The sequence below is a fragment of the Onychomys torridus genome, unplaced genomic scaffold, assembly GCF_903995425.1.
Source record: "Onychomys torridus unplaced genomic scaffold, mOncTor1.1, whole genome shotgun sequence".
In the NCBI taxonomy this organism is placed as follows: Eukaryota; Metazoa; Chordata; class Mammalia; order Rodentia; family Cricetidae; genus Onychomys; species Onychomys torridus.
The window spans coordinates 43,869-58,616 of NW_023413989.1; the positions used below are offsets into that span (position 1 = coordinate 43,869).

Consider the following 14,748-nt stretch of genomic DNA (forward strand, 5'->3'; position numbering starts at 1 on the left):
GCCCTTAAACCCAATAACATGGCAGGTAGATCTTTGTGTGTTCAAGGATACAGCCAGCATGTAGACACATGCCTTTAACCTCAATACCAACCATAGAAGACCTTGAGTTCTGTATAAACAGTCAGTGAGGAGGTCATGTGGTTGGGTTTACAACCAATATGAAGGCAGAACAGAAAGTCAATAAAAAGACAGACACACAGGGAATAGTAGGTCTCTTTCTCAGGGGAAAGCCAGCAGTGGCAGTGGGTGGTAAGAAGGCAGTTTTAGTCTCAGTTCTTAGCTACTGCTCTGACCTCTTGGGATTTTAACTCTGTATTTTGCTCTGTGTTTCTTATTTAATGAGGCCATTAAATGTACGGTAGGGTATGCAATATTCATATTATTCAATGTAATTTAAAGGAAAACCATAAAATGTAGCAAATAAAATGATTACATCATGTGGTTGTTTGAATTGGAATGGTCCCCATAGGATCATAGATTTGAATGGTTAGTCATCAGAGAGTGGCACTATTTGAAAGATTTAGGGAATGTGGCCTTGTGGGAAGAATGATGACTGATATTGGGCTTTGAGGTTTGAAAATCCCAAATCAGGCCAAGTGGATTGCTCTTCCTGCTGCCTATAGATCTGTATGTACAATCCTCATCTACTTGTCCAGCACGATGTCTGCCTGTATGCCACCACACTTCCCAACCTAACAATGGACTAAACCTCTGAAACACTGAACAAACACTGTTTGAATGCTTTTTTTTTTTCCACAGGACTTCCCATGGTCATGGTGTCTCTTCACAGCAATAGAACAGTTTAATAGAGGAATATGTATCAGTTCCTGACTGCTTCAATGGATAATTTTCAGTCAGAAAGGCAGAAAAGTCCTGTAAAATCAAAATAGGTTTTCATTCAGCTTTTACACCATTATTCCTGGTTGATGAGAGGGTACAAGATCACCATTTTCCTGAGACAAATGCAATATCATTGTTATTGCAGCTGATGAGGCCAGAAATGCATGGCCAGTGAGGTGTAGCCATGGTACTCATGCTCCAAGGCCCTCAGCTGCAATCCATGAGGAGTTCCCCAGCACTTCTCTTTCATAGAGATGTAACATCTTTGGCAGCTGGACGCCCTAAGCAAAGATGTTTTTGTTAGGGTCTGAATCACTGTGCGAGGAATATATGAACCTTGCAAACAGTAATACACTCCCAAATCCTCAGGCTCCACTCTGCTGATCTTGAGTGTGAAGTCTGTGACTGACCCACTGCCACTGAACCTGTCTGGGACTCCAGAAAATCTGTTGGAAACCTTGTATATCAGGAGCTGTGGAGACTGGCCTGGCTTCTGCAGGTACCATTGCAAATAGGTGTTTCCATTACTATGTACAACGCTCTGACTAGACCTGCAGGAGATGGAGGCTTTATCTCCAAGGCTGACAGGCAGGGAGAGTAGAGTTTGGATCATCACAATGTCACTTCTGGAAGCTGAAATAAAGACAGAGAAGTACAAAGTCATGAACAAACTTAGTTGATTTTTTAAAATTTATTTCAGTTTAGATGTTTATATTACATAAAATGCTTTATACACTAAAATTTACTTTTTCACAGATCAAGTGAACTAACAGCCCTAAGGGGCTTCTAGCTGTTATTTAGACCATCCCAGTCCATCTGTAGCATAATTTTCATTGTAATACAGGTTCCTTTCCATCTGGGTCCTCCCTCTCACAGATGCAAACCTCACAGGCACCATCCTGGAGGATAAGATCCATCTTCCCTACATGGACAGAACCCATGTGATCAGCAGTGAGACTCAGGGCTCATCCCCACTACCCATCCTCCTTTCTCAATGTTCTTACCAGGAATCCTGAGCAATAGCAACACCAACAGCACAACAGGAAACTTCATTGTGAGGAGACAGTCTCAGGAGACTGATCAGTCATTACAAGAGGACTACTTTTATCTCAGACTAGGACGGCTGGGTTCTCCCTAGGGAGCAATATGCAAAGTCCTGGGTTAGTGCTGCAGTATAGGCAGAGGAAAGAGTTATGAGTATTTTCATGAAGGCTCCTCCTTCTTTACCAGAGTCAGAACAAAAGTTAAAATGGAGCAAAGCTGTTTCTGGTACAAGAGGGGTCTGCTGGTGCTTTTCTGATGAAGGGGGGTGAAGACAGAACACTGGTCTCTACAGTCTAACATAAAGACCCAGAGACATGAATAACAGAAATTCATGTTGTTAGTGTGTAGGGGGCTTGAAAGTCCAAGATCAAGTACCAGTCATTCCACCCTGTGTTTCTGACTGTACTTCTAGTTGGTCCCTTGATGTCTGGCTCTCACAGAACTTTTCCTGAAAGACTTTTTTGAGTGTGTATTCTTTCAAAACATTATTTTCTAAATAGTTAACCATCATCTGAAAATACAGCTTATCTCATTTTGTAAATTTAATTTATATCTTGTCATGCTGTAATAACAAGGATATTAGAGGTGGCTTTTGCTAAACACATTGAATTTTCACTTATACTTTCAGATGCCCAAAATGTGTTACTGTAAACAAGACAAAGCCTGTTATCTGTACTTTTGTTTTATGTTGATCTTTTTACTTTTGCCTCAGAGTTCTGCTAAATTTTGCATATAAGCATGTCAATCAGTAGAGGATTATATGTTAAATCAGGTAGCACAAGGCTGATTTTGTCTTAACTTTACTTAACCTATTCTTTCCACTTTAGGACTGATGAAAATATTAGGATATTTTATTATTGAATTAGTTAGGATTTTTAATTGCTGTGAAGAGACACCATGACTATGGCAACTCTTATAAAAAATATTTGATAGTGGTGGCTTGCTTACAATTTCAATGGTTCAGTCCATTATGATCATGAAGGGGAGCATGACAGTGAGCAGGCAGATATGGTGGGGGAGCTGAGAATGTTAAATCTTGCAGGGAACAGGAAGTCAACTGAGAGACACACTGGTTGGTTTCCTGAGTATGATAACTCAAAGCCCACCCCCACTGTGACACAATTCCTCCAACAAGGCCATATGCTGCTCCCTGGACAACAGGCTGGTATATCCTGACTCAGCCTTCCTCTTCTCAGAATTCTCTTTGTCTGCTTATTCCACCTATACTTCCTCCCTGGCTACTGGCCAATCAGCATTTTATTAAACGAGGGTAGAAAATCAGTATCCCACAGCAGAGGGATACTGAGCACTTGGTCAGTTTAGCTGAACAATATCAAATTCTCCTCTAGAGTCTGTGGACTGATTTTAAGGTGTGTTTCACCACATTTAAAGTACACAGCTCTGGAGTTATTCTAAAATCCAGTAAGAAAGCATTTGGTTAAATAACAGGAGTGTTACTGCTGTACAGGTGGGCACAGGTCACTGTTCAGTTTATCCTAGTAGACTGTTAGGTTCCTGTAAGTGTGAGATCATCAATGTCTTCTCTCTCCCAGAAAACTTCATATATCTTCCAGAACTATCAAAGCTAACCAGCCATATAATAGCTTCCACCTCTTTTCAACTTTCATTTATCCATATCATGCAATCAAAGTACATGGTATCATCATTAATGTGGGTGAATCATCTAGATCTTGTGGGTAATAGATAAGCTCTGTATTATTTGGTGACCTCTGTGTCCCCCCTCACCAGCAAATCACAGTGATGCGGTCATGCCTACATTCAAGTTTTGTTTAATAATGTAGCTCTGGGGACAGCATTTTCCAGCTATACCTGATATTACCATTAAAACACTTTTTAAATTTAATAAATTATATTTTTGTGGGGTACAAGATCTTGTGGTTCCTCCATATCTATAGCACATTATATTGGGTTGGTTTTTATTCCATCCCTCAACCTATTCTCTTATAGCACCCAAGATCACCTGCCTAAGGGTGGCACCTCCCATAGTGTCGTTGGCCCTCCCACTTACATCATTATTCCAGACAAAAACACACTGTCTTGCCTACAGGCCAGGCTTATGGAGCCATTTTCTCTATTGTGGTTTCCTTTTCACAGAAAACACTAGCTTGTATAAAGTAGACAAAAAAACCAATCAACACAATTCTAGAAACTAATCATCTGTCATACCTATAACTGGAAAATATTTTTTCCATTCTTTAGGTTATCTCTTTAGTCAGCTAACAAAATCTCATCCTTGTATTTCTCCACAGGTGTTGAAATATCATTTTCACATTGAAACCTCATTTGCACATAGAAAAATATACAGAGTATTTGTAAAGAATAAATTTACTTGTAATTATCAATTCTTAGGATTAAACCTCAGGATTTTCCATCAATTAGTGGATATGATTTGAAGTAACCAGACATGGAATATCTTTCAGATCAAAAAATAATCAAGGAATTGATTCATGCAACAAGAATCTGAGAAACACCTATGAATTTATTTGAAAGCTTTTAATATCATGAACATTATTATGGGAAACACTGAATTCCCTGGTGCTGTTTTGAAGTTAGAGCTCTCTACCATGAAGTTATAAGTCGCCTAACTATCCTGTATTCAGACCTCCTCAGGCAATCCTGTATTGTTCCTGAGTGATACAAATATACAGCCAACTGTGGCTAAGTCATGTTGATTCTTGGGTTTATGTTTAAACCATGTAATGTTCAACCTTTGAAGTATCCTCAGCACTTTTCAGAAAATAAAAAGGTAACTTCATAGAGCCACAGAGAAAATAGAAAATGGGTAATTGCATTAACTATGCAGGAGCCTATGGGAAATTAATGACTAAATTGATTAAAAGAAAAAATGGAGATATAATTCTTTTTATTTTAATAAAAGAATGGTTTAATATGATCCATGTTGTAACAAGACATCAATAATTTTATTCAGACTTAAAGTGAACTGCAGGACAGGTAAAATGCTATAGAACAGAAGTTACCACTTGAAGTTTACTCAATAGATAATTCTAGGAGCTTCTGTTTGTCATCCAGAAGAAAAAGGTGTTTTTGCTGAGGGGTCTAATGTATATGATTTTCTATATTGATTGATAGGCTTAACTCAATGTACATGTCTTTTTCCTGTGATGTGTCTGATGGTAATCCTATACATGGTAGACAATATATAAGTGTAAGAAAATAAACAGAACATTTTTCACAAAATGTAATTAAGGGCACCATTTACTGTGCAAAGTCAGTTGTAGACTGGATTGGTTGACAGTCCCTACTTTGTCGGAACTGTCTGGGTTTACTTGGCCATCCTGGAAGGCATTGTGAAGGCATGGGTTGGAATGAGTTGAGAGCTCTGTTTGAAGAGTGGTGAGCATGCAGCTTGATGAAGTTGTTCCAGTCTCGGTTATCTCTCTGTCTCCTACTTGCAGCTAAAGATCTAAACTCTTAGCTACTTCTCCAGGGCTGCATCTGTTTGCCTGCTGCCATGCTTCCCACCACACTGGACTTGGACTAACATTCTAGAACTTTGAGGCCCCAAATGCATACTTTCATTTATAAATTGCTTTGGTCATTATGTTTTTTATAGTGATAGAAAATTAACCAAGAAACTTGCCTCTCTTTAAGAAGAAAAATGAACAAACACACAACACAGGAAATCTTCCTCTCTACCATGCACATAATATGGGAGTTCATACACTGAGGACCATGTGGTCAGGAAGCCCTACTTTCAGTAAAAAATGGACTCTAGATTATGAGAAAAATCTCTTCCCAGTATGAATTTTTCTGAAATATTTAAGATTTAACTATTTTTAGTTTGTGGGTACTGTTGTCATCCCAGCATATTTGTTCTTATATCACAATGCCCTCAGAGGCCAGAAGAGGGCCTCAGCGACACTGGAGCTGGAGTTATAGACAGGAGGTAGCAGTCATCTGTGCTTGGAATCAAGCACAGATCCTCTAAAAGAGAATTCAGTGCTCTTAAAATTAAGGCAGCAATTCTCAAACTGTGAGTTGTGACTCCTTTTGTAAAACCTTATCTCCAAAATTATTTACACTATGATCCATATCAGGAGAAAAAATACAGCTATAATGTAGCAAGGAAAATAATTTCATGGTTGGGGGTCTCCACATAAGGAATTCTAGTAAATGGTAGCAGCATTAGAAACGATGAGAACCACTGCACTAAGTCATCTCCCCAGCCTGATTCATTCTGTGAAAATTAGATAATTTTCTTGTAGAAAACAACTGGGTTTTTGTAAATCAATTTGCTGGTGTGTATGTGTGTGTGTGTGTGTGTGTGTGTGTGTGTGTGTGTGTGTGTGTGTTGATATCTATGTTGTATTAATTTTAGCTATTGCACAAACTCTGCAAATTTGGAAAAGGTATTTTTCATGTGTGTCATGAGACTTATTTCTATTTTTAATGCTGGGATTAATTTTCTCTAACAAAATACAAAAAACGTCACATAACATTCAAATCCTGGCAAAGAGAAACACTCTCAGCAGCTGGAGACCCTAGAATAAGCAGTTGGGGCAGCACAGGCTCTCACTTCTGCTTCCCTGGTGGTTTATGTCATGACTTGAATCACTGTGTGAGGGTAACTGCTACCCTGCTGACAGTAATAAGTTGCCACATCTTCATGCTGCAGGCCATTGATCTTAAGAGGAAACTGTGTGTCAGATCTATTGCCACTGAACCTCGATGGGACCCCATCTGACAACCTGTTTGCATCATAGATCAGGAGCTTAGGAGTTTTCCCTGGTTTCTTCTGATACCATGCTAAAGTACTGTAATTCTCACTTGCCTGGCACTTGATGGTGACACTGTCTCCCAGATATGTAGACAGGGAGGCTGGAGCCTGGGTCATCTAGATGTCACATCTGGCACCTAAGAGTGGAAAATGGAAAAGAAAAATGTTGCCACACAATTAGTCCTGTTAGATGAAGATTTCCCCAGGGACCTGGCAGCACTGACCACAATCAGCTGAACACATTTCCAATGCTGTCTTCCTTACCTGTAAGCCAGAGCAACAGCAACCCCAGGAGCTGAGTGGGGGTCCTCATGTCTGTGCCGTGAATTGTGTGAGGCTGACTTTAGCACAGGGTGTGACCTGACTATGAAGAAGTCCTCAGGTCAGTGGGCTTTGTTCTGGGCATGTGCAAATCTGCAATGGCTCAGCATGGGTCACAGGCCTGGCCAAACCATTAAATCAGTACAGGCCTGTTCTCCTCTTATAAGAGTACAGGTTTATTTGTAGTGAATGTCTTCTTCTTTGAACAACAAAGAACAGCATCAGTCTCTGAGTTGCACATTAGTTTGATTACTGTCATGTTCAATGTGGAATTTCCTTGTTATATTTCCCTCTATTCCAGAAGCTTTTAGATAAGGTACAGCTCTAGAAAGTACATAAATAGTTACAAGGTCCATTCATAGGTATTTGTAGATGTTATAATATGAAGTGTTTAGTCCATATAACATTACTTGTATGTATGTTTTCAGGGATGAACATTTGACAATGAACAATCAAGTGCGTGCTCTTCCCTGGGGAACACCACCTTTCCTATTTTCAGATTTACCCAGTTTCCTGCAATTCTTTGCTTAAAGTTAAGGCCTTGTGGGCTTTTGCCCATCAGTTTGGAATTTTCTCCAGTGTCATCTTTGTTCAGCTCACATTTGAGTAGTCATGCTGGTGGGCTTCTATAGGTACAGCCTCTGATGTTGCTCAGAGACACAGTCTTATGCAAACTCCCTGATCCTGTGGTTGTTAACATATTCCCACTACCTTTTCCAAACTCTTCCCTGAGCCTTAGTTATGGGAGCATTTTGTAGATGGATCCATGGAGAATGAGCTCCACAATATACATGTAGCTTCTTGCTCACAATGATTCCCAGAAGAGTGATAAAATAATACTGGGAGAGATGGTTTGTCAGGAAGGACATATTCTCATATAACTAATCAATAATTTCAGGTAAATAGTCCCATGTTACTTGCTAATGGCACTCCAATTACCCAAGAACAAAGTCATAGGTTTTCTCCTCATCCATCTGTGCATAGAATATCTTATCCTAGATTAAACTTGGATTATATCAACGTCAATTGTTACTATGAGGCTTCAATTGTTGTCATAACTTCTGTCCCCTTTGAATACAAGTCATGGTCTTCAAGAAATCTGAGCTTTCTCTTAGAAGCAATCATCCCCATCCTTGAATGTACAATGGTTACTAAACATTCATATGCTATAGGTTCAATATATCTACCAGATACTAAGAGGGCATGTCTCTTAGTTTAGGTTTTTTTTTTTTTTTTAGTGAAAACATGCAGTTTTTTTTCTCCTTTTTTATTTGTTATATTTTGTTTTAATTTTACACATCAGCCATGGGTTCCCCTGTCCTCCCCACTTCTGCCCGCAACTTCAACTTTCATAGTTGGCAGCAACTGCCTTAAAAAGACACAGTTGATATGTAAATGTTTTTCATTTGATTACTATGTCAAACATAACTGAAAGTTGTAATTAAGTTTTTTAATATCTAGGGCTTTTAAAAATGTATCTGACTATTTGTCTGCATGTGTAACACATGTTTGCTTGGTACACACATAAGTTAGAAGAGGGTGCCAAGTTCCCTGGAACTGGAGTGGCTTCAAACCTGATACAGATGATGGGAAATGAAGCTGGGTCCTTTGTAAGAAAAAGAATTGCTCTTAACTGCTGGGCCATCTTTCCAAAAAACCCCTTGAAATTAGAATTTAGTTTGTGTATGAACCTTTTATAAATATACAATCACACTTATTATTTTCCCCTTTTTTTTATCTGTCTGTACAACTCACTCCAACTACATACTGACTTTCACAATCTCTGATGCATTTCACAAAAGATTGGTATAGAACCTTCACACACACACACACACACACACACACACACACAACACAAACACACACACACACACATACACACACACACTAATTATGAGGAGTGTATTTGTTCTCTACAGACAGGCATAATTGAATTCATTGTTACATGGGTCCAGGGTCAGGAAGCCTAATGCTGGAAGACAGCCTCTGTGCTGCACCTGCTCTACAATTGAGGAAAACAGCAGGGATGCCATCTGCTGTCTTACCCTCCAGGGAAATGTAAATGTCCCTTTCAAAGTATCTATTTTAGGGTTGACTTGACACAGTGTCTGGGCTCTTTCTTTCAGCAGCCTCTGCCTTCACCTTCTTCTTAAAGTTGCATTCTCGGAACATTCTACAGTTATTACTGGACACAAGACATGATAAGATGGATAGAACTAAAATGGACATAACTGGGTCACTCCCTGGACCCACCCTAAATCTTTCCTTTTCCACATTCCTTTGGAAGCCCATATTGCAGAAAACTCCATTGTCTGAGAGCAAATAACACTACAGTCCATCTATAATCTAATTCTTGGACTGGTGGTTAAACTTCCAGGGCTTCCATAATGTACTGCCCATTGAAGTGTCAGAAATCATGAGATTACTTAGAGGAAAACCACATCAACAATAAAAAAAAACATGCCTGATTCCATTAATTTTGGCTAGATCCCTGGAGTGTCTCCTATGTATAGACTATTGAGGGACACTGGGAAACCATAGATTAGTGTGCTACTCATCTAGTGTAGACAAATCCCAATCCCAAGAACCTTTGCACAGCAATCTCAAGAGGCTGTGGAGATAGGAAGTTCACACATTGTTCCATAGTCAATGTCTTTATAGCCACAGATAAAGAAATGGTGTGATCTAGTGTCTAAATTCTAAGAAGCTTTGGACAGTCTCTCAAAGAGGAGAAAAAACACAGGGAGGAAGAATTCTTTCGCATAAATTCATATCATTAACAATTATCAACATATGAAAAATAGATAAAAGAGATTGTAAGGAACTACTGAAGTCAGGCACTGATAACTTTTACTTTCCTACAATGATCCTTTCAATTTGGGGGAAGATATTTTATGTCATCTGTATTAGGTCAAATATCTCTTTTCTGACCTACTGAGGTGATTTCTTCCTCTGGCCTATATGTTCTCAGCTTTAGAAACTCTTTTGATACTAATCTGAACCCTCCATTAAGGTATTAAGTATATGCAATCAAGCAGTTGCATTGGGTCTGCAACTAGACTATAATGGGTGCCAATGGGAGAGGAAGCAGGTGTGACACTGATCTTACTATACCCAGGAAAGAGGGTTGTTGGGTACCAGAGTCCCAGGACAGGCTTTTCTACATCTGCAACACAAGGAATTGTCAGTGCAGTGGTTTCTCCACTGTCCACTGATTACCTGTGGGCATTAAATGTGCCCACACTGCTCTCATAAGTGGACAGGGAATAGGAGAAAATGCTGGATACCAACTGAATCAAACACCTAAAAAATGTGTATCCCTATTGTTATAGTGATTGGCAGTCCAAAGAATGGTGATTGTCACTAGATAAACATTGCCCTCCCCCACCCTGTGCTGCTTGAAGGAATATTCAAATGATTACAGGGTTGGGTCTTTGTCCAATTGGAACCCAAGAGTGGCCATCTGTAATGTGTTCACTAAAATCAAATGAACCAAATATGGGTCTGTTTCTTTCTGTGAAAGGTCAGCAGCATTGGGAAGAATTCTATATATGCTATCATACATAAATACGTGCAGTTGCACATATATAGGGCAGCCCAATTCTTTTTTTGCATTAAGAAATTTTTCTACTACTTTACATACCACCCACAGATCCCATCCCCTCACTCCTACACTTAGATACTATTACTGATACTCAAGTAAATTAAGATGCCCATTGAATCTGCTAGAGTTCAATGCTAAACTACTACTTCCTTAATAAAACAGACCACTGTTCAGTCCAATAAAACTCTCAATGTGAGCAATCTAACATCCCCAGTTTTTTCAGAGCATGCCTATACTTAAGTAAAGTTCACAAACATATTTAACAGGACTCCAAGGCTGACAGCTGCTTTTATTACACAGGGAAGAGCTATTGGTTCATGTTCTGTGAGAATGACACAGTATTGCTCTAAAGAGCAGCAGGTAGTATTGTGATTCTTAAGGAACTTCACACAGTACAGATTTTTTTCTATACATTGTCCTTATTTAAAAATATGCTCTGGGCTGATTAATGGCTCATGTGAAATGTTGCATGTTCAAAACTTAACGTGATGAACTGACATCTCTAGATTTAGGCTGAATCATAATCAGGACTTCTAGGTAATATGACACATCAATCAGTATTGCCCTTGGTAAGGTGTCCCTACTCAGTACTCTGAATAATTCTCAGTGGCAAGATATGCAAAATATAACACATAAATACACACACACACACACACACACACACACACACACACACACACACACACATACGTGCATGTAATCTGGAAGAAGATAAGGGGATGTTTTGATATCTAGTCCTCTGAGGATCTTCTTTAATGGGACTAGGCTATTAAATTTACATTCTGTACCACATATACAAGGATATAAGTCTATGACATCTGAGGCCTTTCACTTTTTTAATTCATCAGTTAAAATTACATAATTATCATTATCATGGTATATGGTGGAATACAATATGGAATGCTCGGATAATAAAGATTTATCACCATTTCATGTGAGAAACAGCAAGGAATTCTACATAACTATTTACCAAGACAAATAATTTGGGGTGCTGTGCTTTCAGACAGCTGCAACATTATCAAAGATCTGCATTATGTTGTTCACTACTCAACTTCTGTAAAGAAAAGCATGCTCAGATGTTCCTTCAGAATGAACAGTTAGTTCAACAGATAACCAGTAGAGGGAGACACAATAAAGTATGAGAAAGGCCTGCCAGCCATGCAGTCTACATACCTGACACTCTGATTAATAAAAGCAAATGAACTCAGGGAATACTGGAGAATGGGGGAATGAAGGATTGTAGGAGCCAGAGAGGACAAGGACACAAGAGAACACACACAGAAACTAAACAGGGCTCATAGGGGCTCAGAGACTAAGCAGCAAATCCAGAGCTTACAAGGGTCTGCTAGGCCCTCTACATATACTCTGTGTTTGTTTAGATTCAAGTGTCTGTGGGAATCCTAACCATGGGAGTGGGAGTGTCTCTGAATGTTGTGCCCGGTCTTGGGACCTTTTACCTTCTACTGGGATGCTTGACTAGCTTGATAATAAGGGTTTGTTCCTAGTCTTTTGTAGCATGTTATGCCATTTTTCATTGATATCCCTGGAGGACTGCTATTTTCTAAATGAAACAAAGGAGCAGTGGATCTAGGAGATATAGGAGGGATGAGAGGGGACTGGGAGGAGTGGAAGGAGGGGAAACTGAGATTGGTGTGCATGATTGCAGAGATGAATAAATAAAAAGAAACGAATTCAAGATCATTTAAATAAGATGTTAGAAACTCAGGACAAGCATTTGCAGCTGAGGACCCTGGACCACAAATGTTCTCTCAAGTGTCATCCATTCCCACCTTCATCAGTTACAACACCCCTAGCATTGCTTCTAGAACATGATGATGGTGTGTGAGGGCCTCTCAGCAAACAGGAAACTGAAGGAAAAGCTGAGTAAAAGTTCATCCCCTCCAACATGCCTCACTTTCTGAACATTACTAAGCATCAGTGTCAAGGAATTGAGAAATGTCTTCTGGCTAAATTCACCCCTTTAATGTTATGTATTGGCCCTATTTGTCTCTATTTTGAGGTTATTTCAATTCATTTAGCAAATTTATTAGTATATACTCAGCTACCTCTTGTTTTCTATCTTCGTTTTCTCCAAACTTTCATACTCTTGTGTCTTTTTCATCCACTCCAGGGCTTTAACCCCTAGTTAAGGCTAAAAATCTTGTGGGGCCTCTGTATACACAGATCATATTTCTTTAATTACTGAAGCAAAGATTGTCACATGGAAAATTAAGTTTTAATATGTTTCAACTTCATGATCTCATTTGTTTCAAACTACCTAACGAATATTTGTTCCAATGCTCTACTTTCCATTCAAGCTAAACGTCAAAGCACAAACTATTTGAAATGAGGCAAAGTGATGTAAACCCTTTAGAGCAACAGTGTCCTTTACCTTCAGTTTCAAAACTCAAACTTTGTGGTGCTGTTGACTATAAATACAGACAATCTCTCCTAACATGTGTATATTAATTGTTTATGTATCTCAGTTACAAAATTACCTAAGAGAAAAAAAAAACAAAAACTAAAAGCCTTCTTGATTCCTGAATACATTCCCATAGTATTCTTTTACTCCAAACCATATAGGCTGCTTGACTCTGATACTGATATAATCAGCGTAATTATGAAATATATATATATTTGAAGGTCTCTCAAGGAAGGAGAAATACATCCTACTGTTGGGAACTGGATATATGTCAGCTTCATCTGGGTGCTAGCAGGTTGTTAGTTACACTTTTCAGTGTAGATTATATGCCTATGTAACATTCAGAAAACATTAACATCATTTATTTGTAGGAATGCCAGTCTTCAAAGACTGATACTGTAATGTGGCCATCTTCACAGATGTTAAAGTTTCTCACAAAGACTTACATGGGGAGTGTCTTAAATGCGAAGTTAGGTTTTCTGTCTATGTGAAGAGACACCATGGCCACAGCAACTCTTAATTCATTATCATCATGGTGGGATTATAGCATGCAGGCGGACACAGTGCTGGAGAAAGAGCTTACTGTTTTACAGAATGATATGCAGGTAACAAGAAATAGTCTGAGACACTAGCCATAGCTTAGCATATATATATTGAGACTTCAATACCCACTTGCAGAATGACAGCCCTTTCTCTACCTAGACCATACACATTCCAACAAATCCATAACTCTTAGTATCACTCTCTTTGGGAACCACTTTCTTTCAAAAAACTACATTCCACTTACTATCCCTTAAATACTTGGTGCATATTGAGAATGATGGTTATTCAGATAACTACATCTTCATGAAGCTCCAGCCTAGGGCTTCTGTTAAATATAGCAGTGATATAGATAAAATGGGATGAAAGGGTAAATTAATGAACTTACTTTTAAAGAGCAACAAGTTGTTTAAAATTTTTTACATTGGTATAGATTTTAGACTATTGATACAAACTTAAAGTTAATTTTTTATACTGTGTGTATATTTCTACTTTTGTTTAAAGTATTATGTTTGTACAGCTCATTTAAAATTGCAATGGATAATTAAAAATAGATTAATATTAGTCATCTATGATAATCATATCCGTACCCATGTTAGGTAAGTCTTCTAGGTATACACAGAGATATTTCAGATAGATTGGTAGTCTTCAAATACTTCAAAGACCTACAGAATATGGCATTTAAAATATTTTAAAAATTTAGACTTTCTGGACAGTGGGACATGTCTGCACCTGACATTACCGATTTACTTCAGAGAGAAAGATGGGCATTGAAGACATACCATATGGATTTTATCTTCGTCTTGGCAAAAATAGCCGTTTTGGCAAGAAACTGTTCCTCCCTGGGCTGCTTGATCAACTAGACATGCAGGACTCATAAAAAGGTGACCACTGAACTTTGCTTGACAAAATGGTCCTTCAGGTTCCTGCTTTGCAGAGGAACTGCCAGACATTCTACAGGACACTAAAAAAAGTGACCGAGATACTTGGTAGCCCTGTTAGCTAAAGACAGATGCCCCAACTTTACAAAAGCACATTAGGTGACTGTCCAGACTGCCAGCTGTCTCTGTCTACCCTCCAGACTCCAAAAGTTGCTTGCATCCTTCTCCCATTTCTCAGGTAATATATCCTTCTGAGGTCTTTGATGTTTGTTGAAGACTAGATAGTTATAATTTCCTCAGTATGATAAAAGATAAGTTAAAATAAAACCTTACAATC

At 38.7% G+C, this 14,748-nt stretch overlaps 1 gene segment (V, D, J or C); it reads right to left on the reverse strand.

Annotated features, from left to right (window-relative positions):
- Nucleotides 1-976: 976 nt before the first annotated feature.
- Nucleotides 977-1,918, reverse strand: LOC118576590. The segment is given in 2 exon segments: nucleotides 977-1,473; nucleotides 1,845-1,918. Coding segments are annotated over 2 exon segments (546 nt in total).
- Between the last annotated feature and the right edge of the window lie 12,830 nt (nucleotides 1,919-14,748).